Source organism: Tenrec ecaudatus, chromosome 11, assembly GCF_050624435.1.
Source record: "Tenrec ecaudatus isolate mTenEca1 chromosome 11, mTenEca1.hap1, whole genome shotgun sequence".
In the NCBI taxonomy this organism is placed as follows: domain Eukaryota; kingdom Metazoa; phylum Chordata; class Mammalia; order Afrosoricida; family Tenrecidae; genus Tenrec; species Tenrec ecaudatus.
The window spans coordinates 29975853-30000104 of record NC_134540.1 but is presented as its reverse complement, the minus strand read 5'-3'; the positions used below and the strand labels follow the sequence as shown (position 1 = coordinate 30000104).

General features: G+C 39.7%; 1 protein-coding gene across 5 annotated transcripts in view; it reads right to left on the bottom strand.

Moving 5' to 3' along the window:
- PCDH9 (protocadherin 9) overlaps nucleotides 1-24252 on the bottom strand; it is a 1088104-nt gene that overhangs the window by 668217 nt on the left and 395635 nt on the right. For 3 of the 5 annotated variants that reach the window (XM_075562988.1, XM_075562989.1, XM_075562992.1), the window contains exon 3: nucleotides 21070-21171. The exons of the other annotated variants lie outside the window; for them this stretch is intronic. In XM_075562988.1, coding sequence (XP_075419103.1) covers nucleotides 21070-21171 — 102 coding nt within the window. The remainder of the gene's footprint in view (nucleotides 1-21069; nucleotides 21172-24252) is intronic. 5 annotated transcript variants of the gene reach the window in all.

Genomic DNA, 24252 nt, shown 5'->3' with positions numbered 1-24252 from the left:
CGCCAAGGCAGACCGGGCACAATTCATGACCATGGGACCCCAGTGCAAGGGTGGGAGGGTGATCTCCTGCGGGGACACACCCGGGCAATCCCCTGAAGGATACTGTCCTCCTGGGCCTGGTCTAGTGTGCCTGAGGGCAAGGTTATGCACATTCTTGGTTGAAGGTCAGCAAGAATTCAATGGCGGCTTAATCAACATGGAAATCCTATACATGGATTTGGACTTTCCCTGTTATCCATCATCTTAGCAAACCTGGGGCCTCTGAGTTTAAAGCGAACTCCAATCCTAATGGGACCTTTTCCTTGCCTTTCGCGGCCCCATGATTCCTTGAACCCGTTCTGTTGTACACCAGGAACTGCGGTTTCCTGGCCAAAGTTTTTAATGTCACCTTTACTGAGGTATAATTTGTAACCACTGAAACTCACCCATTGAGGCACTTTGAACTCTGTAATTCTGCCGATAACATAAACAATCGGGGACTCACCACCACAACCAATTTTTTGAGTACTTTACCCAGAGACTTCCCCTACATCCTGGGTCATCCAGCCCCCCTGCCCCACCCAGTCACTGGACAACCTTGATCAGGCTTCTGTGTCATAGAAATGGAAGCTGACAGTGCAGCCATTGTTGAGAGTTTCACTTTTCCACTGAACATAAAGATGTTAAAATTAGACCATATTATATTCTATATATTGGTGATTTCTTCGTTTCATCGCCAGTATACATACTTACTTCAATTTGTTTATACATTCTTCTAACCATATTTAAGATTGAATTTGGCTTCCCATTTCATATACATTTATGAGTATCAGGAACAAATATTGCTAGGGTTCTAGTTCACATGGGCACCGTTTTATTCAAACAAAGCACACCTAAAGATGTCTCCGTGATCATTGTGTGGCTGAAAACAAGGTCTCTCAGTTTTACGCTTGGCTGAATCTCATTAAAATACAGTCTAAAATAAGGAAAATGATTTTAAGGTCAGAGGCCATAGCAAATTTTTCACAAAACTCAAGCGGCTAACGACTTACTGAAATGCTGTTCCACATAAAACACCCATTTTTCTAACAATGAAGCAAGTGTTTGAAGAAAGGTTCGGAAGACCACAAAGACAAAGTCGGGGCAGAGAGGTCAGCTCAGTAGCTTATGGGGACTATTTTACGGGGTTCCTAAGGGATAATCTTCATGGACACAAGAAAATCATGGTGTGTATTATGTAGAAATTCTTAAAAAATTGACATTATTGAAAGAAAGGACAGAAGAGCTGTACCCAGGATTTTTTCCTTCCACAATGACAAAGCCCTGCTAATCTCTCAAGAGAATTGCAGTGGGGAAACTCCCCGCCCCCTCTAAAGCTCTGCTCCTGTCCCTTCAGACTTCTCTTTATCCACAAAACTCAAAGAACAGTTAAAAGGACTGAAACAGGCACCCTGGAGGATGTCATAATGCTGTTTTGATGTGGTAAATCATCATTTTAACTATTCTATTCTATTTGACTACTGCCAAGTTTTGAAATAGCATTTACACATAATTTAATATTCTTTAGTTAATTGTTCAGTTCTTTAAATTCTTAATATTGTGGTGCTTCACTGATGTTTACTTTTTATTTTGTCAGTCTTGAAGCAGGTATGCCCTTTTAAACACCTTGTTCTTTAATGTTTTCTGGCTTGCTACATATTTCTATGCTCTTTGGCGTGGATTTTACGACAACTTGTCAGGTTCAAAACCCAACTAGGAAATAGGCATTACATCTCTAATGCCATTAGTACTCACATAAGAAGTTTTCATTAAAAGTACTTACTGAGTATTGTGAGGAAAAGAATTAAGAGGGAGTTGGTTTATCATTGCCTCATTTTATCCTGTAATAGATAGCTCCCTCTTAAGCAAGGTTTCTGAGTGCTGGTATTGTTGACATTCTGAGATAATTCTAAATTGTGGAGAGGCAATCCTATGCTTGGTAGTAGGAACAACATCCTTAGTTCCTACCCACGAAGAGGGTCCTGAACAATACAAGAGGAATTCAGCTTGCAAACTAATATGCACGAAGCCAGAATGATTACTGAGCAATCATAACTCGGGCAAGGGGAAAACAAAGAAGCAGTTGACTTTAAGGCTGGTTAATTCAAAAACAAAAGTCACTGCGATCCAATCAATGCTGGCTAACAGTGACGCTGTAGGACACGGTAGAACTACCCCTGTGAGTTTCCTTCGACTGTAACTCTTTACAAGAGTGAAAAGCCCTGTTTTGATTCCTTAGGAGATGCTAGTGGTTTTGAACTGCTGACTTTGCATGTAGCAGGCCACTGTGTAAGCACTACACAAGTGCTCCCTAGGGTCAATTAGAATGCATTCATTGGTATAAGAACCACCTTAACATTCCATAGATTGATTATGTGTTTATTTTTCCTTGGCTCACCTGCACAAAGTATATGACCAAACAGCGCTCAGTTTTGTGTGTGACCCAGGAGGGATTTTTTGCATCCCTGCCCTCAAGAGACTCTTGGTGACTATCTGTGTATATTAGTTTCCTAATGAACCCTTGTCTAATCAACATGGCTTTGAAGCCCTCTTTCATGAAATCCTACCTGTGCCCCTTGAAGCCATCCTATCACAGGTCCTATGAGGTGTGACACCCCTTCCGATGTGGTCATCAGAAATGCCCCTCGCCCATTGCAGCCCAAATTCACTGCCAATGCTTCAGTTCTGACTCCGGGTGACCCTACTTAAGGCGTCTGAGACTGTAAATCTTTATCAAAGCGGAAAGCCTCATTTTTCCTCTGACCCCAAGAACATCCCCAGACATTATAAAGTTTCCCCTAGAGGGCAAAAAATGACATAGTTAAAAACAATGCTCTAGAATATATGTCCCATTTTATGATAGAATCATGCATACAAAATTATATTTATAAGGTGCCTTTACTACTTACTGATATCCTGGTAGTTCCTTTTTTTCATATTAGCCTAAAGAATCAAATTCAAATACATGTGGGGGGAAATGGAGTGCAATAGAATATGGGACCTAGATTTGAATCAAGAGTATTCTTGTCGTAATTATTTTATTTTTTACATATGAATATATATATATATATAGCTGTATATCTCTATTACTGGAAAATCCTAAAATGTTGGCATATAGACTTAACAGCCTTTCTTATCTTCCTCTTTCTTCCTACCACTCTACAGACCAAAGTAAGACACCCAAGTACAGGTGGACATTGTGCTCTTCCAGGAGAGAGACGAGGGAGATGAGAGTGCTCCCTTCTCTCTGTAGGAAGAACCCCAGTCAAGGGAAACTGACGCCAAGCTCATAGAACTGAGAAGAAACAGCCTTTATATTTGAAGATGAAATACAAATAAAGTTTTAGAGTTTTATTCATTTATTTAACCATTCAAGAGTCGGGTGGGGAATAATGAACAGATGTCATAGTTTAAGACAAGTCAAATTTAAAGAAAATTATACCTTTTGGGGTCCGATCTTAGAAGGTATAAGGAAAGTGAAAAAGATATGATCAGGTAATTATTAAAGAGATGGTAATCTGCAGAAGATCTTGTACTTTATACAGCATTTGAAAATTCATGTTTTTTAAATTGATTTTTTTGATCAGGTCTTCAGATTTTTGTTTGTTTTTTACTGTGTTGGGGTATGATGAACCACATATGAAAACTAAGAAAAACTGGATATGTATGAAAATTATCTAATAATCTTAAAAAATATTCCAAAGCTTTTATAGAAAAAGGAGGCATTGCAAGTCTCTGTATTTCTATTGTATTTTACTAAAAACAGACTAATAAAGCCAATCTGCTTTAATGTAAAAACAGAAGAAATCACATTGAACTTCCTATTAGGAAGGGTGACCCAGATCACAATCTTGGCATCAATATTATGAAACATTTTTCACATAACATATCAGCAACATTTCTACAGTGTAGAAACAAAAGATATTATATGCCAAACCTCGGGTACAAATGGAAAGAAAACACTTGGCCCCCAACAGAAAGACGGTGCAGTTTTTTCTCAGTGTTAAGAAGTGTGTGGTGTCCTCCACCCCAAGGGGAAGGGAGACTTGCTGTACATAGGTGCTGAAACCCTGAAGGCATGGCCCACAGCCAATGGGAGGGCCATTAGGGCCTTTCTTACCAGGACAAAGAGCCCTGCTGCTGCTTCCAGCTGGTGGCTGGACTGTGAGATGGGCTCCCCAAACCTGCTGCAGCCATTAACACCATGATGCACAAAACACCTCACTGTCATTGATTGAGGCAATCTGATACACAGTGACCCTACCATGGGCAGGGTAAACCTGCAAGACCATAAGTCTTTATGGGTGCGGAATGCTTCCGCTCTCTCCTACCACGAGACTGGTGGTTTCAAACCACTGACCTAGTGGTGAGCCGTCCAATGCATAATCCACTAAGCTACCAGGTTCCTCAAACTCAAGTACAGGGTGGAAGAGGGAGTCTTTGCCAAGGCACTCACAGTGCTCTAGGGCCCTGTGATCAGTGGGGGAAGGGAAGCATTCAGAGGGGCCTAAGGACACACAGGGAGCACCTGCTTAGCTGTAGCGGTCACTTTTGGAACATTAACTCATGTTCCTACAACCACAAATTCAGATTCAGCCCAAGGAACAAAGAAAATTTATCCATCATGGCTGCTTCTCTTTTGAGGTTCTGAAAGGTCTCTTTAAAGAAGCCCAGCTTCCCTGTTAAACATATGAAAATAACAGTACACCGATGTCATTGCTGTTGTTAAGTGTTATCAAGACTGTTGGGATTCATGCTGGCCCTGCGTACAACAGAGGGAAACACGGCCTAGTCGTGTCATGTTCTGATTACAAACAGATACTTACAAATTTCTTCTTTCTTCGAGCCATTCATTCTCAGCAGATGACTGTGCCCAAAGGTTTATTCCATGCACATCCTTATGGGCAACTATATTTTGAGAAGGCAGTTCTTCGGCAGCCATATTTTGAATGCCTTCCAACCGGTGGGACTCAACTTCCAGCACTATGACTGACAATGTCCCCATGCTATTGCTAACTGGAGGATCCCTCAGACAGAAACAACGCACCCCTTCTTTTCAGTCTGCTCTCAATTGGGAAGGTCATGTGACAGCTGCTCCCCTTGGTTGATCACTGCTGGTACTAGAAATACTGAGAGCATAGCTTCCCGCATCGCAGCAACACAAAAGTCACCACAGTATGACAAACTGATACACAAGCGGTAGACTACCATAGAGACAGTGTATTAGACAGGGTATGACATTGACATGAAAAATATAAAATATAAATATAAACTTCTTCCTCAAAGTAGGGTTTTAAAAAAGTTTCTGTTGTCTCCAATGTGTATTTACCAACCAAACCAAACCAATCAATAAACCTATTGCCCATGGGCCTATTCTGACTTACAACCACTCTGTTGGACAGAGTTCATCTGCTCCATAGAATTGTCAAGGCCAGGAATCACTATGGAAGCAGACTACCATATATTTCTCCCAGAGCACTGACGGTAGGTTTGCTGAGTAGTTGAGCGCTTTAACATGGTACCACTAGGGCAACTTCCTTGCATTTAGTGTGCTTTAAAGAGATGCACTTCATTATTTTAGAATTCATTATAAACCTTCCATGTATTATGTTTTTATATCTTCCTGTTAGGCTTCATTTGGCACTGAGTGGCACTCACTTAGGAGAGCAATATTAGTCCCCACTCCCTGCAGCTAAAGATCATCAATTGCTAGATAGAATTTTTATTTAAGAAAATATAAAAGGTTGATTGTTCTGGAAAACTTCCTTTTTATTACAACATTAAGATACAAGCACGCAAGGAGCCACGTGTAAAGACTAAATGTACTAAAGTATAACGTAAGGCATTAGTTTCCCCTCTAGTCCCACATGATCCTGTAGATGTAATTGAGTAATCTTAAAATTAGTAGCCAATAAAAAACTATTTATATTTCATAAATATAGCAGCACTGGCTCTAGATAGTCTTCATCTGACCAATCTCAGCTGTTGTATTTTCTAACATGTCAAATTTGTACATAACATCCAAATTTTTGCACACGCAGGTTTGACTCAGAACCTGAAGCTGCCTGCCATCCGAAATTTAATTCTTCTCCTGTCTTTCCTTGTACAACCATATTTCACAATTATTTAGCATTCCATTTTGTCTTAATGTTGATATGTTATTAGAAACTTGAGAAATCATTGCATTTTGATATTATTTTAACAAAAATAAAAACATTAAAATTTGCTTAACAAAAGATAAACACTTAAGTATTGGTAACACTGGTAAAAGCAGTCAGATTTTTGTTTTTTTAAGATCCCTGAGCATAATGTCTGGAGTGAGTCATAGTCTTTTCAATTGCCCCATGTGTTCGCAAAGGCTGGACAGTGAATGAAGAAAACCAAAGCGCGATGATGCATTTGGATTAGGGTTCTGGCAAAAGATATTGAAAGTAGAGCAGACTTCTCAAAGAACACACAGATCTATATTGGAAGAAGTACAACCGGAATCCTCCTTCGGGGCAAGAATAAAGAGATTTTGTCTCACCTACATTGGGCATTTTGTCAGGAAAGGTTAGTCCCTGGAGAAGTATATTGTGCTTGGTAAGGTAGTGGAGTCAGAGAGAACCAGATGAAGACATCTTAGAAGATGGATTGGCATGGTGGCTGCACCAATGGGCTCAAACATGACAACAGTTGTGAGGCTGACACAGGAACAGGCAGTCTCACTATGTTGTACGCTGGATCAGAACTGAGTTCATGGCACCTAACACCTACACGCCTAACAATATAACAATCAAATTGTGACTCATGGAAAAGGAGACTGAGTATACAGCTTCTTAAGCTACCTTTTTTTTTTCTTAAATTGTAGCATCTTATGGGAAGTAATCCATGGAACGTACATCACTAAGCTTCAACCAAAGATGCGGTTTGAGTTAATGGGAGAGGTTACTGACAAGCCACTAACCAGCAAACTAAGCCACAACCATCCGATTCCAACTTATGTTGCAAACGTAACAGCATGGAACTGTACGCTACGGGTGTGGAGAATGCACAACTTTATGGAAGCAACCACTCTGTCTTCCTGCCGTGGGGCACTGGTGGGCGGAAACTACCCCCCTGGTAGTCAGAAGCCTACAGTTGAACCCACTGTGCCATCAGGTCTTTTTTCTGAGTGAAGTCGTGCTGTGCTTTATGGTTGGGGGGCGGGGGGATGGGGATTTGTGCTTCCTACGAAAATCTTAGATCTGCTGCATCTTTCTCAATAGCGTTGGAGTCACGGTTAAGAGCAAAGGGTATTGATCTACACTCGCTGGGGTTGAATCCTGCCGTGGACCCCATTTGCTGCATGGCAGTGGGTCACTCCTCTTCTACGCCTTCCTTTAGTCAAGTTGAAGACCCCCAACCAAACACCATCAAGTCGATTTGGATTCATGTTCAAGTTTAAAATAGGAGCTGTTGGAGATTTCACCCCCTGGAATTGTTAATAGAGTTAATAGAACTAAAGTGTTTTTTGAAGAGTCCTTGATAAATACACTGTAAGTGCTCTGAGCGTGTGAGCTATTTTTTTTCCTGGCGCCTTTCTAGCTTCTGACCTGAACCGGAAACCACTCATCTGTTTCACATGCACACTCATCACAGATGCCTGAGAGAATCGCTAACTGAAACTGTACTTCACTTTGCTGTATGTCACATAGTAATATCTTCCACCCTCTTCTATGTCTTTCTCTTATTCTCTGCTTATTCTACTTTATTCTAGCCTGTTTATTATATTCTATATATTAAATTCTATTTTTCCAATGAATGCTCAAATTGCAAGACAGTCATTTATCTATATGTCTTGTTGATCAACATTTAAAATCCTCCTTCAGTTTTCCTGCATCCATAATAAAATGTCTGGAATTTTATATTCATATACATATAAAATATTTCAGGCTCTGAACCAGACCTGCTAAATCTGGATCTCATATATAGCTTGCTGTGGACATTAGATAATCGTGTAAGGTTTCTTTTTCAATTCCAAAATTAATGACAGAAGTGATATATCAGGACAAGTTCTCAATTTAAGTTTTAAAATTTCATATTTAATCTGTATTTCATATATGCCACATACCTACATATGAGAAGGGTTCAAGTTTGTGGAACAATTAAATGAAAACATAATTAAATCTTTCCCTGAATGTTTTCAACCCTTCATATATTCTGACATAATTTTTGTGTGTGTATGAAATTCTAGAAAGGGAAAAATTCAGTATATTCCATTTATCGTGACCCTGGAGAACGGAGTCACTGTAAATAGGAAAAAACTCAATGGTAATGGGTGTATTATGACATATAGCCCGATATAATACCTTTGAAAGCCTGTGCTTTGTTGGGGAGCCTTGCTTGTGCTGGGATTTAAGCATAATGACCCTATAGGACAAATTGGGAGCCCTGGTGCCACAGTGTTGGGTTTCTTATCACAAAGTCAGCAGTTCAAAACCAGCAGCGACAACATTGGAGAAAGACAATGCTTTCCATTCCCATAAAGTTACGGTCTTAGAAACCCATAGGGGCAATTCTTCCCTGTCCTATCTGGTCACTAGGAGTCAGAAGCAACTCACAGCAGGAAGAGGCGGGACAGATGAGAACTACCCGGTAATGTTTCTAAGATGTTAACAGATACAGCACATCTTGCTGTCAGAAGCTGCTGGTGGGTTCAAAGAACCGACATTTGGTAAGTAGTAGAACACTTACCAGGTGCATTATCAGTAGTCCTTAGAATATAGTAAGAATCTTTATGTTTATGAATATCAAAAAGCTCCAGAGCAACCATCCTGAATGTACTTGTTGTGTCACACACAGCATTCTGTACTTTCACATCTAGGTTTTTGAGTTATTGCAATTGCCACACAGAAGTCACAGACAGTATTCATGATTAAAGGATACATTGTGGGAATTCATAGTTGAGAAATACTGAGGATATGGTTTGTTGCTTAGCCAGGGCATGTTACAAAGATCTTTCAAGTTTGCTAGTTCATTTGGGACCCCAAAGCTCTCAGCATCACTTGCTCTGTAGGCTGGGAAGTCCATTACTCTTTCTCATGTTCTGGCTCCTGGTTCTGCTGCTGTTGCCCTTCTGGCTCCTCTCACACATCACAACTGTCTTCTAGATCGAGTAGATTCATTATGCAGAAATCTTGGGTCCCAGGAGATGCATTCTCCTGACTCTTGCTGATAATTAAATTGTCCTTCCCGCTTCTCAGAGGGCTCATTTTATATCCAGCATGTTGGAATGTAGCTTAACAATTACTCACAGGTAAACTTTATCAGTGTCTTCTCCTACTGTGCTAGTTCAGGTACTAGAAAAGCAAATCCATAGAAACTCATTTGTTTACAACAAAGAGGTTTATACACAAAAGCAGTTGGATATTGAGAAAAAAATCCCAACCCAGTCCAGATCAAGCCCATAAGTCCAATATTAGCCCATATAACTGATATCAATCTGTAAAGTCCTCTTCAGACTGATGAAACACATGCAATAACAGCGAATGCAGGAACATCATGCGCCAGTGGGTTGGAAGTCTTCTGGAACCAGTGGCATTGTTAGCATCTCAGTGCTGGCAGGGCTCTCCAGGTGGCTCCTCCAGTTCCAAGGGCTACATCAGGGTAGGTCCATGGAGCTTCTCCTCAGAGATGTCTCACAGGGAGCAAACAGAGAGAGTCTCTCCTGCCTCCAAGGAGGAAACCCAGAAGCTCCCAGAATTCTAAGGAGAAGGCCATGCCCACACAGAGGCCTCATTGGCTAGACCTGATTTACAGACTACACTCCACCCCTTCACTCTTAATTCTCTCAAATCCCAAATTGACACCAGATTATGTAACTCTCACAGACCACCCCTTGTCAACTGGACTCTTTCACATAACTCTTTAGCCAGATATAATTTTCAAACAAGCAATAATAAAATCATATCTGTACCTAACAGGATAAAACTAAAATGCATATAATTTAATTTATACCATCCTCATTTAAACATAATATTCTATAAATTACAAAACAAAAATATATCTTATGCCTAACAATTGTTGTTAAGTAACAACTACACCTTAATCCTATAATCCTATGGCTATATTCTCCCACCTATGGAAATTTGTAAGCCAAGCCTTTTCATGCCTTTATCTGCCCCATTTTGGGTATCCAATTTCTATACTGCCCACTTACTTCAACCCAGTGCTCTGAGGAGACAATCATATTCTTCAACATGACGAATCATTATCCAGTTGGAACCTTGTGAAATCCGCATCCATAAGCAAAGTCAACTCAGGACAGACCAAGCATAAAGTCTGCAGCAATATGTGCCAGTTCACAGACGCAAAAAATTTCTCTTCATCTGATTGGGTTCTAGTCAACTCAATGTGGGCTGCCTCACTTAGACTCACTAGGGTATCCCATGGTCATCTCAACCTGTGGGTCACAACCCCTTTGGGGTGGAATGACCCTTTCACAGGGGTCACCTGATTCATAACAGTAGCAAAATTGCAGTTACGAAGTAGCAATGGAAATAATTTTATGTTGGGGATCATCATAACATGAGGAACTGTATTAAAGGGTTGTGACATTAGGAAGGTTGAGAACCACTGCCTTAGACCATGGCCCCATCACAAATTCTCAACAACTGTAGCCCCCTTGGCCTACAGGTCCTGAACTTCAGACCAGCCAAACCGCTCTTGTCTTCTCTTCTGGTTCCTGTAAACCAGGTCCATGGGTGTCAGGGGCCTGGTTCAACCTGTCTCTCTATTGCTGCATTTTTCCCACTTCCACTCAACGAGTGGATCTAGGCTAGTTACCTAGCAAGCAGTTCAGGCTATCACAGGCTCCCTTTAACATTCAGTCCTAGAGAGGAGTTTTCTTCATGGTTCTGACAAAAACCACTAGAGTTCAGAACTTCAAATGTCCAAAGATTTCCTTTTGTTCTTTTATCTTTAAAACAGTTCCCAAGCAAGTATTTTTGAATGCTAATGTCCCGAGTACTCCAAAGCACTGGGTGGGGCTTATCTTTTCTGAGCCTTCTTTAAAGGCGTTTCCTAAACACATTGAAGAATCCAATTTTAATGGCTGAAAACAAGTGCACTCACCAGCTCGTTATTTTCATACTTCCCATAATCATTTCTATAAATCATTATCTCAAGAAACAGAAGAAAACCGTATAAACAAAGGAGAATGATATACTAAACTCAATTCTTAAACTAGTCAAGTTCAATCCTTATTTAGCTTATCTAAACTATTCTATTAATACAAAAACATGAGATTAGGCCTCTGACAGCATCAAACCAGATCTAGGCTTTCTGTCAGCCATTTTCTCTAAGCAGCATGGTTTCTGAGAAATTCAAATGGCAATTTCTATCCCTGAGCTCAAAATATATATTAATCACATTCATGTTTTCCATTTAACACAGAAATAACCAAAGACTACAAACAAACAAAATAATCAAAACTTTAACTTCCCATATTCTTTCCAGCAAAAAACTGCATGGATATATTTTACTTATGGCTAGCTAAAGAAAAACTAAAATGAGGGAGAGGTCAAACAAACATCTCCTCTTCATATTTATGATTTGTTTCTCTAATACCCCACTCCTGGTACCATAAGGGGTTAGTCTGGGTAGAATAGAGAAATAAATCCATAAAAACTCATATGTGTAGAGGAAAAAGGTTTATATACAAGAGCATTTAAATATTGAGAAAACATGTCTGCCCAGTCCAGATCAAGTCCATGTGTCTGATATTAACCCATATGGCCGATACCAATCTATAAAGTCCTCTTCAGACTCACAAAACACATGCAATGCCACTGAAAGCAGGAAGATCACAGGCCAGTGTGTTGGGAGTCTTCTGGAACAAGTGGCATTATAAGCATCTCTGCGCTGGCAGGGGTCTCCACATGGCTCTTCCAGTTCCCAGGGCTTCATCAGGGTAGGTCCCTGTGGCTTCTCCTCAGGGATGTCTCACAAGAAGTGAGAGTCTCTCCTGCATCCAAGGAGGAAATCTAGGAGTTCCAAGAATTCTCAGGAGAAGGCCATGCCCACAAAGAGGCCTCAATGGCTATGACCCGATTGACACACTGGCCTCCACCCTTTCACTCTTAATCTTCTCAAGTCCCAAATCAACACCAGGTTATGTAACTACCAAACGTACCTTCTTACCCAGACTTATGTTAGAAATGGTTATCTGGTGAGAGTTACAGGAATTTTGACTAGAAGAGCCACATTAAATCATCCACAGGCCCTACAGTACTTGAGATTATAATAGCATGTAACATCAGGATTCTTATAGCTTATACCAGTCCATATGTATTATCCTTATATGACCAATACCAGTGGCCTCTGAATCAATCCTAACTCTTAGATGCTATTAAATTTTAATAAAATCTCCCTTAAAAGTTCATATTCTTTGTGAATATTTTTAAATTGGAAAAGAAAGCTAATCATACGCAATGCCTATGTGAATAAATATTAATTCAGTTTCACTATCCCTGTACACGTTAAGCAACGCTGTTGTTCTTTCTGGGTGTCTTCATCTCCATTCCCCCTGGAAACAAGGACATAGGACAGAGGAGAATCACCCAGAGGATGTGGAGGCTGTGTTCAAGGTGGGCTGCCATCCACGAGGTGCTGTTTGAGGCCACCAGCTGATCCTCAAGAGGAAGACTGGGCTTTCTCTTCCTGTAAAGAGGACGTCTTGAAAACTCCCGGGGCAGCTCCGCAGTGTTCTCCGGGGTTTCTGGGAGTCGCCATGGACCTGCTGGCCCGGGGCTCAGCATTGAAACCTCTCTGACAGCCACTCACAGGTCTTTCTCCCACAGAGTCACTGCCTGTGCTTGAACCGTTGTTTAGCAGGCCTGTGCTTAACCATCACTCTGAGACAGAGAGGTTTTGATTTGCCGCCAGATATTGAAATCGTCATCTCAAAAGGGGTCTCCTCCTGTTTCGTCATCACTGGAGGATGAGAATTATATTCATAATTACCTTCAACATAAGTACACGTTCCTGAAGAAAAAGTTGTCACTTTATAGGTATCACCATTTTCATTTCGGTCCCCTTCGTTCCCAAATCTTGGCATATCCAACGCAGGACTTCACAAGCAAGATTTCTAGCAGCCGTGCCTCCCTCCGTCAAGAGCCATGGGCACGTGCGGAGCCTTCGGAAAAGATGACACGTCTGTGTTCATTCCAAATGCAAACGCCTGCTCGGCTTTCATCATGAAAACATGCCATTTGAGTTGATTTAAAAAGTACTAGTGAGGCAGCTTTATTTGACTGTTCTCCTCACAGGCTGGTCTTATTGTCATTTCATGGGTGCTCTCTTCCCTGATCACACAGATATTGATTTGCACCTCACTGCAGTCTCCACTGTGGCTGTTTGGTTAGAGCTTCAGAATCCTTCAGAGCAAGGTGTTACCACTGTCACTCCCCACGTCTCTGTACACTCCATTCTCTCGCGAACAGCTGCATCCCAGCTGTCATTCTGAATGCCGAAGATGGCTCTGGCTGATAAGCCTGTGCCTGTGGCACACAGAGTGGATTCAAACAACTAATTAGCAGGCCCGGGCCACAGCAAGGTTTGGGGCTGTCCATCAAGCCCGCGACCACGGCTGACACCATCAGCAAAACTGTCAAATGTAACTCTTCCTGCGAGTACAACAAGCCCACTTGCTCTGTGGCGAGGAAAGAATTGGCAGACGAGCTTAATCAAAAGCAAAAGAAGAGGATGGCCCTCCTTTATAAAGCGTTACGTAATTGAAAAATACATTGACCTGGTGGACATTTTGATCGCTGATTTATATTTGTTACTGCGATATAGGGCCTCCAACTGAAAACGTGTGTAAGAATTCCCAAATGGAGCAATTTTTAGAAATCACCTAAATGATTTCTGTATAAGCATTTTGCTCAGGAAAAACAAAACAAACGTACACTCTCTTTAGAAAGAAATGATTAGTTATCATGTATGCATTTGGAGATGAATATTCAGAGATGCAACACAACACACATTTTTCACAACCTTCATATATATGTTTGTGCACACATAGGTGTGTTCCATATATACACACTGCTGTACACCATAATGTATTTTAAAATTCACACCTTGTGTACAGGACGGTACCTGCACCTATGCATAGCTGAGTGCCCAGTGAAGTGGGTAGTAGTTTTCACTCCCACTCTGTTGAGTACCCCCTACCTGGCAGCTATACTTTGTTGGCTTGTAACTTCCCATGCTGCTGAAAGCTAGACAACCAATATTTCCAATATCACAAAGGTCTCCCGTTTCTCATGTGTTTGAACTGAGCTTCCAGAATAAGACCAGCTGGGAGGAAATGTGTGAATGATCTCCTTTGAAAAACGAGTCAACATAAATGCTATGGATTGTACTAAGATATTATATGAGCAAGTGTTACAAGATCAATCTCCTCAGGTGGCAGTCACTCAAAATACACAGCGGCTGCCACATTATCATAATCGCGAAGAAGATGCACGGTGGAATAAGTTTTCTCTCTGTTCATTGTGAGGTACAGCCAGCCAAGTGGCACCCAATAACAATAACACAGTGAACACACATAAAATATAGACATTTTCCATGAAAATTTAAAAGATGTGTGGTTATAAAATCAAGTATGAATGTGGAGTTTAAAAGAGCCTGGAATGGTACATTTTCAAAAAGTGTTGGCTCGCTCTTTTGGAACCAGGCAAAGGGTTCTTCTGAATTGAGAAGAGAAATAATCAGAGAAACTTTCCTCCATCTTACGTTTCAAGCGCGTTGCCGTCACACCCCATACTGACCTCAGAGGGAACACTGGGTTGCCTCCATTGGCCTTGCAAGCCTGCAGCCCTGGCTGAAGAAGACTGTCACAACCGATGTTCTCCGACATCGTGGCTGGCGGGTTCAAAGCACTGCGCGTTAGCAATGAGTGCTTAAACACTGAGCCGGTGGGGCTCCTTCAATCCTTGGACGCTCCTTCTTAACACTAGGTCTTCATCCGTGCAGTTCATGAGAGAAACATTCTCTGTGTGCCACCACTGGGCACACTTTCCACGATCATCCACGTGGAAAACTGCTTCTCTAACTCCACACGTGCACCGGGGTACAGTGTGTGTGCGCGCGCGCGTGTGTGCATGTGTGACTTTATGTTACCACCGTTTCCGTTTTAGACAAAAAGACAATAAAAATAAACTGGTTTGGAATTAATTTCAGGTTGTTAGTAAAAACCAATTCAAATAAATATTCTTTCCACTCCCAATGAGTATTAAGTAGGAGAAGGGGGAGGGGGGAAGAACTCTAGACAATTTTGGCTAAATTATTTACCTATTTTTTCATTTGAAAGGTATGTGTAATACCTACTTGAAAACTTAGAAACTTTTATTTACCAAGAGCTAAATCAACTGGGTAATAAAACTATTGAATACACCCAAAACAGGCACATACAAACATGTTATATAACATTGATCACAGAGTCCTATTAATGAAGATTTAGAGTATGAGTTTGTTAAATGATCATATTTGGACAAAAAGGAGAGAGAGATAACAGAGAGAAAGTCAAGAGAAAGGGCTAAGCAAGAAAGGCAAAAGGAGCATTATGCCTGCAATTTTTTTCTCTTTATCAGTCTAAAAATCCCACTGCCAAGGAACTGTTCCCAACTCCTATTGTTGTTCAGTGCCAGTGAGTCCCCAAAGCAACTCATAGCAACTCTATGCATGACAGACACCCTGGCACGCTCGAGTCACCCTCACAATTGTTGTGTGCAGCCACCGTGCCACTCCATGTAATGGAAGGGCTTCCTGTCACCGTCCTCTTGCAATTCTTGTTGATTTATATTTAACAACCTTACTTGCCCGTGATGTTGAATAGCTCATCAACACGCGCTGCACTCATTTGGCTCATCTCTCTTTGGAACAGACACCGCCATGGACCTCTTCCAGTCAGGTGGCCAAGTAGCTGTCTTCCAAATCTCTTGGCATAGTAGTGAGTCCTTCCAGTGACATCTCAGTTGGTATTCCATCAGTTCCTAGAGCTTATGTTTTGCTAAGGGTAACTCCTGGAATTTCTGAGACTATAAATCTTTCAGGGAGTAGAGCACCTCCGAAAGAGGCTGGTGGACTCGACTGACCAAACATGCAGTAGTTAGCAGCCCAAAGTCAAGCCCACAGTGCCACCAGGACACCCTCTTTCTTATGAAGAGTAGAACGTATTGTTACAATTTCACTTTTCCATCATGTGAGATTGTTAACTGCGGCAGGCAGCATGGTCTACATTGCTTTGCATGGAATGAGTTCAGGTTGGATCGCTTACGCTGCCACCTGGGTCAACTACATTCAACGACACTCCTGACTTCTGTTTTAATGGAGGTCCACAGGTAGACTAGGACCCCTGCTGGCAGAGTGGTTACCTGTGGGCTGCTAAGAACATCAGCCATTGTAAACCACCAGCCAATTGCTCCTTAACGGGAAAGACTATTACTCTAGATCACCTACGGAAGTGAGATACTCAAAGCAGCCATCAACTTGAACTCTACTGCTCTATTCTTCTAACCTATTCTTCTCACTCTTTCTTTAACTTAGTTTTCTATCACCCAAGAATACCAGCAACTAAATGGAACCAAGGATAATTTAATTTTTATGAATTTCTTTTTCCAGCAAAATCTGTCATAAATTTACTTAAATGGTGAAAAAAAAATCTCTATCAAAATAGGTTTCCCAGTTTGGGCCTTGAGATTTATAGCAGTGACCTATTCTGGGATATCTTAATCAGCCATCTGCTTCCATGAATTTCATACTTTCGATAACCGCCACATTTCCAGAATTGGGCAGCTAAAATTCACTCGTATTCTTACAACCCTTCCACCAATCTCCATGCCTCTTAGACTTAAGATTTCCATCTGACATTGATTTTTGGATTTCATTCCTAGAAGGGAGAAGTCTTATCTCAAAAATTCATATACTCAACACTGGACTACTTTGTAAAAATACTTTAGCTCAAGCATCAAACACAGTAACAGGCTGCAGCCGCTCACCCTGAGATGCAGTCTTGTGTGAATTCCAATAACTGTGAGCCATTTCCCTACAGATTACAAACTATAGGCACCAAGAGCGCTATCTGCTTACACTCTGTGCTGTTTCATGAGTAAAAGGGACATACTAGAAGGGAAATTACAATACAATTTATAGATCAACAATCCCAGTGAAGGTCAGACTCGTATGCATTTACAGTATGAAAACACTGTGCTCTTTTTAACTCCTCTGCTTCTTTTCATTGTTCAGGTGGTCTGTTTTTCCAATGACAGAGAAAAATGCTTAAACATGCCAGTTAGCTCAGAGGGTACACCTTCTTTGAAACCTAATTTAATAAAGCATTTCAAACAGGAACTATTTTGACACTGGCTTGGAAATTGAATAAGCAGTTGCATGACAGAGTCGTTAGATCATTCCCAGATCGTAACGAGTAAGCTCTGTGACCACAGGCCTGGTGGCAGCTTAGGCTTCCTAGTATGAATATGCAACCTCCATCGTCTCTGCCAGTGGAACAGCCTGTGCGCTTGCTGTGCCCGCATAAGACGATATTGATACAGTTCCCCGGACAGGTTGTGTCTGTTGTCTATTCAAGTGCCACTTATTACTGCGTCTGTGACTGTAAGCAAATTAGTGAACCTCTCTGTGATATAAGGATGATAACAATATGTACCTAATAAAGTTGATGCCAAGATTAAATGAGGAATCATACAATGATCAAACATAGTATTTTTAAGATTCCCATATTTTAACACCTCAGAAAGTAGAAAGCCGATGATAATCAGGCATAAAAAGAAATCCCTTATCTAGTACCTTAATCTTTAAAAGATACAATTGGTAGTAGGTTAGGTTAGATGAAATATATTACTTATATGAAGTTGTGTGACTGGCACAAGAATGTTCAATGGTTGATATTAACTTTTCCTCATAAATAAGCATCAATTGTAATATGTAAGTTGAAAATGATAAACTGAGAATGCTTAAAAGCTTTCGAGTCATATAAATCTAGTTTGTATGTAATTATCTAATGCCATAATACAAATTTCAACTGCCTCAGGGTTAATTGACAGTGACACAGAATGAAACTTCCTACCTATCCAAAAGTATAGACACATTTCATTATCTCTAAGAGAAATAGAACAAAACTTCCCGTTTCCTTTATGAAGGCAAAGAAGCAGTAAATAGTAAACCCTGGGGGAAATGAGTAGGTAACCATATATTGGCCAAATTTGAAACATTAAATATTAAAAGAAGAAACCCAGCATACTAAGAGAAAAATACCCCCAAATCTGTACCTTACAATCAGTTATCATTTTTTAAATTCTTAAGAATGATTTTCACTAAATTAATATGCTTTATAGAAATGGAGTCTTTGCAAAGGTCAACTTGAGAGGCTACTAACAAACATAACTAAGTCCACTCGGTAGCTTCCCACAAGAGAGGCCTGTGTACCCATGAAGCAGCAGTCACTAAAAGTCTTTGGAGCACAGCTCTTCCCTGACACACATGGGTCTCCATGGGTCAGGCTTGACTTTGGGGACCCAAGGCACTACCAAGACAAAGACAACTACTAAAACCATCTCCTTTGGTGTTGGTCTGCAGATGTCCAACAAGTCTCACAGAAACCCAGTTTCTCAAAACTCTTTATCAAACGCTAAAGCGGACATTGGTTCTTTCTTCTACTTTAATGAGAAGCACCAGAACTTGTCTTTATGCATGTAAAAAATGTACACTTAAGTAGAATCATTACAATCAAATGTTTTTAAAATGGATTAAGGGCAACATTTACATGCTGGGAGAATGGACGCATAAAATGCTTGAAGCGGTGCCTTGCAGAGAGCACATCCTACAAAGGTGTTAGTTGTCAGGATTGTAGTTATTCTTAAGCATAACACACCACTGGAGCGAGAGAAAACCTCAAAGAAGGCTCAGTTGAAGCCCATTTAGGCTAGAAGGGACCTTTCTTATGAAATAATAAATTGAGAATCTGTGTTGTAGAGGGTTCCTAAAAATAGTTCCTTCTACTTTCTTGTGTTTATTAAACATATAGCACATTGGCTTCATCTTCACTGTCCTGGAGTCAAAATATTAACATTTTTCATAAGTCAGAATGCCCTAGAACTTCAGTCAGACACAACCCTAGACACCATGTTCCTGTCCTCTGGGATTTAAAAAAAAGGGGGGGGATAATATATTCATCAAAAATATTTAAATTATATCTCACAAAGAATGTACAGATATGCTTTATACAATTGATGTATGTATATGTATGGACTGTGATAAGAGTTGTATGGGCCCCTAATAAATTGTTAAAAAAAATATTCCCCACCAAAAAAAAAAGAAAAGAGACAGAGAGATCGCTAGCAACAATTTGTCCAATGTTCTCCTTAGGTATCATAATACCAGAGTTGTTCTATAAGTTTGGATTCTTTTATCTGGAGAATATAGGCATGAAAGTGTTATAAGAATAAAATCCTTTGAAATTAGAACTTAGATTTTAAGTACGTTCACATCATCTGCGTTAGCACTTTGAAAATATTTTTAGAACGATTGTGTTATTGTTGCAAGCATTAAGGATGACATAGTGATGATTAAAAACTCATGGTGCAGTAAGATTATGACTATCTCCCAGATTTCAAGTGTGTCAGAATTTTGACAAAGTGGAAGGGATAAAGCCAGAAAATAAAAGCAAAATAGGAGAAGTAACTGTTGAAGATTGAAAAGACATTTCTGAAAAGTTAGACGCAAAGAAATAGCCTAACTGAGGTGGAGGATGAATTAGGGAATAAACCTGTTTAAAGTATCACTTTTCCTTTTTTCAACTCAACAAATGACCACTCAGAAAAGAAATTGCTTTCTCCATCAAATGTCCATTAATTAAAGCAACGTATACAGCATATGCTACCACTGGGCTTTTGTAAATGACGTGTTCTTTGGGTTAGAAAATAAAAGCACCCACAGTTCAGAAACCCTTCCAAAAATCAATCAATCGGCTGATAATAATAAAACTGTTTTTCTATAACTCAAAATGAATGAAACCAAACCTAAGATCAGTGAGAAAATGAAGAAATGTGTGCATGCGTGCGTGTGTGTGTGAAGCGGGTAGAAGGGTACATATACTATGCATACTTAGATAACTTATCTATCTCTTTTTCTATATGTAATCAATAAATTATGACTTTGGAAAATAGATGGAACAGTATTGAGATAGCATTAGAATTAATAATAAAATAATCTTCAAAATGCAAATAGGCTACCTTTTACAATGAATGAACTCTTTAACAAAAAATTAAAATTGATTTTATTTCAAGTTCAAAGAGAAGGAAGCTGAGGATCACACTGAAGACAGGGTATATTAAAATATCCTTATTTTTAAAAAGAACAGGCTAACAAAAACTTCGTAATAACAGGTTTAGAGTAAGAAAAGTAAGGAATGAAGCAATTCAACTTTCGACAAATATATGTATCTCTTAAATCAAACAATAAAAATTCCATTATGAATAATAATAAAACCAGAAAACACTGCCATTGAGTTGATGCCACCTCATAGCAACCCTTTAGGACAGGACAGAACTGACCTTTTGGGGTTTTAAGACTGTAAATCTTTACAGGAGTAGAAAGCCCATCTTTCTCCCACGGAACAGGCTGGTGGCTTGGAACTTCTGACCTTACGATTAGCAGCTCAACATGTAACCACTGTGCCACCAGGGGTCCCAAGCTATTAATACTAAGCTCCAAAGGAAGCTGCTCATTATTTTCTCTAAAACTAGGTAAACTGTATCTTTTTGCATTCAATGATGATAATGTTACGCTTAATAGTTGGACATTGTTCAAGTGAAGAATATGACCTTGGCATTTTGCTCTATAATTCTTTACTTAAAATTGGTAGACAAAATAGCTGTATAATAATTCAACAATAAAGAAAGACCTGCAAAGAGAATAATTATAAAAACAAACACACAGAATTTAAACCATTGGGGAAAGACAAGGAAAATCGCTGAGTTCTAACGCGTGCTTTATAGGGATATGGCATACCTCGTAATGGCTTTCTTCATTATCCTGAATGTGGAGACCCGCAGAGCTGAGACATTTCTGAGGAGTGACAGGAATACTGTCACTTTTGCTGTGTGAGTTACACTGAAAGAGATTACCAAATAATCGTGACAAACTACTCCATTGCAGGATGTCTACTGAGAGACATAGCTGTTTGCTAGGGGCCTGACTGAAACTGGTTCATTTAAGAAGGGTCTACATTCACAGACATGCATTAATGTTGTCTTTACCAAAAATATATTTTTCAATGGCCCTAAGACAAATTGTCAAAATAAACTAAACAATATAAAATATCACTCATTGCCATCAAGTTGATGTCAGTTCATAGTGATCCTCTGGGACAGGGTGGAACGGAACTGCCTCTGTGGGTTTCCCAGGCTCTAACTCTCTACAGAAGTACAAAGGCATGGCTCTCGCTGGGAGCAGCTGGTGATTTCGAACTGCTGACCATGTGGTTACCAACCGAATAGGTAACCACTATGCCACCAAGCCTCTTATGTATAAATTTTTTTGTTTTCCTCCCCCAGCCTCATTACTTACTAAGTTTATGATTTTAGTAGATAACACTTATCTGGGGCTAATCTAAAGTATTATGCAAGTGATTGAGATATGTTATACAAATATTAATTGCAGACATAAACATTTTTTACTCTTCTCCATTTGCTACTGAGAATTAAACTGCAGAATTGAAAGGCTTGTTATCTAGCATTACTCTGTCACGCAGCTTTCCGGAACCAACCCCCATTGCCTTGTCTCCTGCAGGTATTGCTTTTGTAAAAATAAGGAAAAAGGAGGCGGTGAAAAAATAGGGAAAAAGAAAAAGTCAAGGTTGGCTACACTAAAATATAGATAATATCTATTTTATAATTTATTATTATATTTTATAACATTAATTCTATTATAATATTAGTTTACTGTTAATTATAATGAATTTAAATATATGAGTTCATGTTTATTTACTGAATGTGAAGTATCCTTGGAAGCAGTTTATCTAAACAGTTTTTACCTGGAATCAGATATGTGTGGTAGAACTTAATATATTACGTTATGGAAAGGAGCCATTATTGACATGTCCTCTAGTTTTCAGCAAGATTTTATCATATTCTCAGATTCTTAGGACAGTGAGAGGAAAGGCAGTATTTTTTTCCCAACTAATATGACATGTTTCCCATTCACTTATAAAATTTATTTTAGCCTTCACCAAGAAATATGAACTGGATATTACTTTCAGGGACAATTTTTTAAAGCAAACTAGTTTCAAAGTTTTGTATGTGGAGTTTGCTATATTTTAGTCTTAAGAGTGTCTTTTTATATATTTATGTCAACACAAGCATGCAATGTTGAACAACTGAATTAATTATCTCAAATGTTTGTTTGTTGATTAAGAGAAATAACAGTGTCGCTGACTAAGAGAGCATAACCCAAGCACTTACTCATGTATAGAAATCTTTTGTAGCATGAAAGACAAATTAACTCCCTCTTGGCCTCTCTGCAAGCATTAGCATCCAACACTAGTTCACACATACTCCTCTGGGGCTCTTTGTGGCTAACTAAACAAACAAACAAACAAAACCCATATCATTGCCATCTGAGTGTCTGCTTTGTGGCTAAATGCTATTTATGTGTAGTCTGTAAAATGCTGCTCTACCAATATTAATTTTTTAATGTGCCTATATTTGAAGTGCTTGTTGTTAATTATGAAAGCGTATCATTGCTATCTTTCCATAGTAGACTCCTTTCCTTTCTAAAATTTTGGACCTTAAAACTTATTTTTACCTGAGATGTTCCTAGACTCTTTAATCATTAGATTTCTGTCCCTACACTATCCCCTTATCCAAGCTGATTAATCCTTTTGAAACATCTCATGTATTATGCAGAGTTTCTCTTTAGAAAGACTTCCTAAACTCCTGGAGCCCAGCGGTTGCTCTCCCCCTGCTGGAATACTGGGATCACCTGAGAAGAACTTAAAAATGACAGTGACGGAAATTAGCCTTATGTCTTTTTACAGTATCAGGTAACTGTACTCTTTGACCAGTTTAGATTCCTTGGGTCAAAATCAAAACTCCTTTTCCTGACCCGTAAAATACATCATTGTAGCTTCAATCTTCTTCCAATCTGATCTCTTCCTCCTGTGTATTTAATCTTGCTATTCCACATTTAACCAATCATATGCTCAGTTATTACTACCTTTTTAGGAATATACTATAATGTTTCTGAACATTGTGCTTGGATACTACTTTATATTTCTACATATTTCATGTAACCTGAACAGAGAGGTAGAAACTTCATCAGAGAGTTGAACATATATTTTTTTCCCTCTTCATCAGATATTTATTGAGTGGGTGTTGTCATTCAAGGTGTTACTAGGTCACCAAACAAGGCATTTGATATGAAGAACGATCTTTACTGTATCAGTCAATCCAGAGATGGAAAGAGGTAAACATATGTAAGACGGTCATGGAAAATGGATGCGCCCAAAGCCATAAGGATAGACAAGAATGAATGACCCGATGCTCAACAGTCTTGCAAGATGGTCTGGTGAAAGCATCATTGTACGAGGGCATTCAATGTAGGCGGGGCAGCATAGGCAAAGAATTGAGGACATTGATGGTGCTGGCTTCACCTAACTGTTTCAAGGAGTTTGGAAGGACTCCAACCAAGAAGCGGATGAGGGTTACCTTGAGGATAGGTCTAGCAGTTATTACATGCCATCTGAGAATAGAACCAATGATTAGAAGAATTTGATTATGGCAGCAATAAACTTATGTGCGTATATTTATAGGTTCAGTAGTAGGGTAGCAGATGGACATTGGACCTCCTCATGCATAATCCCCCAATACAATAGCACCTCGCCCTGCTAAACGGTCATTGCATGATACCCACCTTCCCGACATGATCACTGAAGACAGACGTGTGTGTAAGCAAACATGGTGAAGAAAGCTGATGGTGCCCAGCTATCAAAAAGATATAGTGTCTGGGGTCTTAAAGGCTTGAAGGCAAACAAGCGGCCCATCTAACTCAGAAGCAACAAAGCCCACAGAGAAGAAGCACACGACCTAAGTGAATACAAGGTGTTGAATGGACCATGTAGCAGACACCAAGGAACAAAAACAATCATTGTGTAATCACCTTCCTCACATAATCGCTGAAGATGAAAGTGTGCAT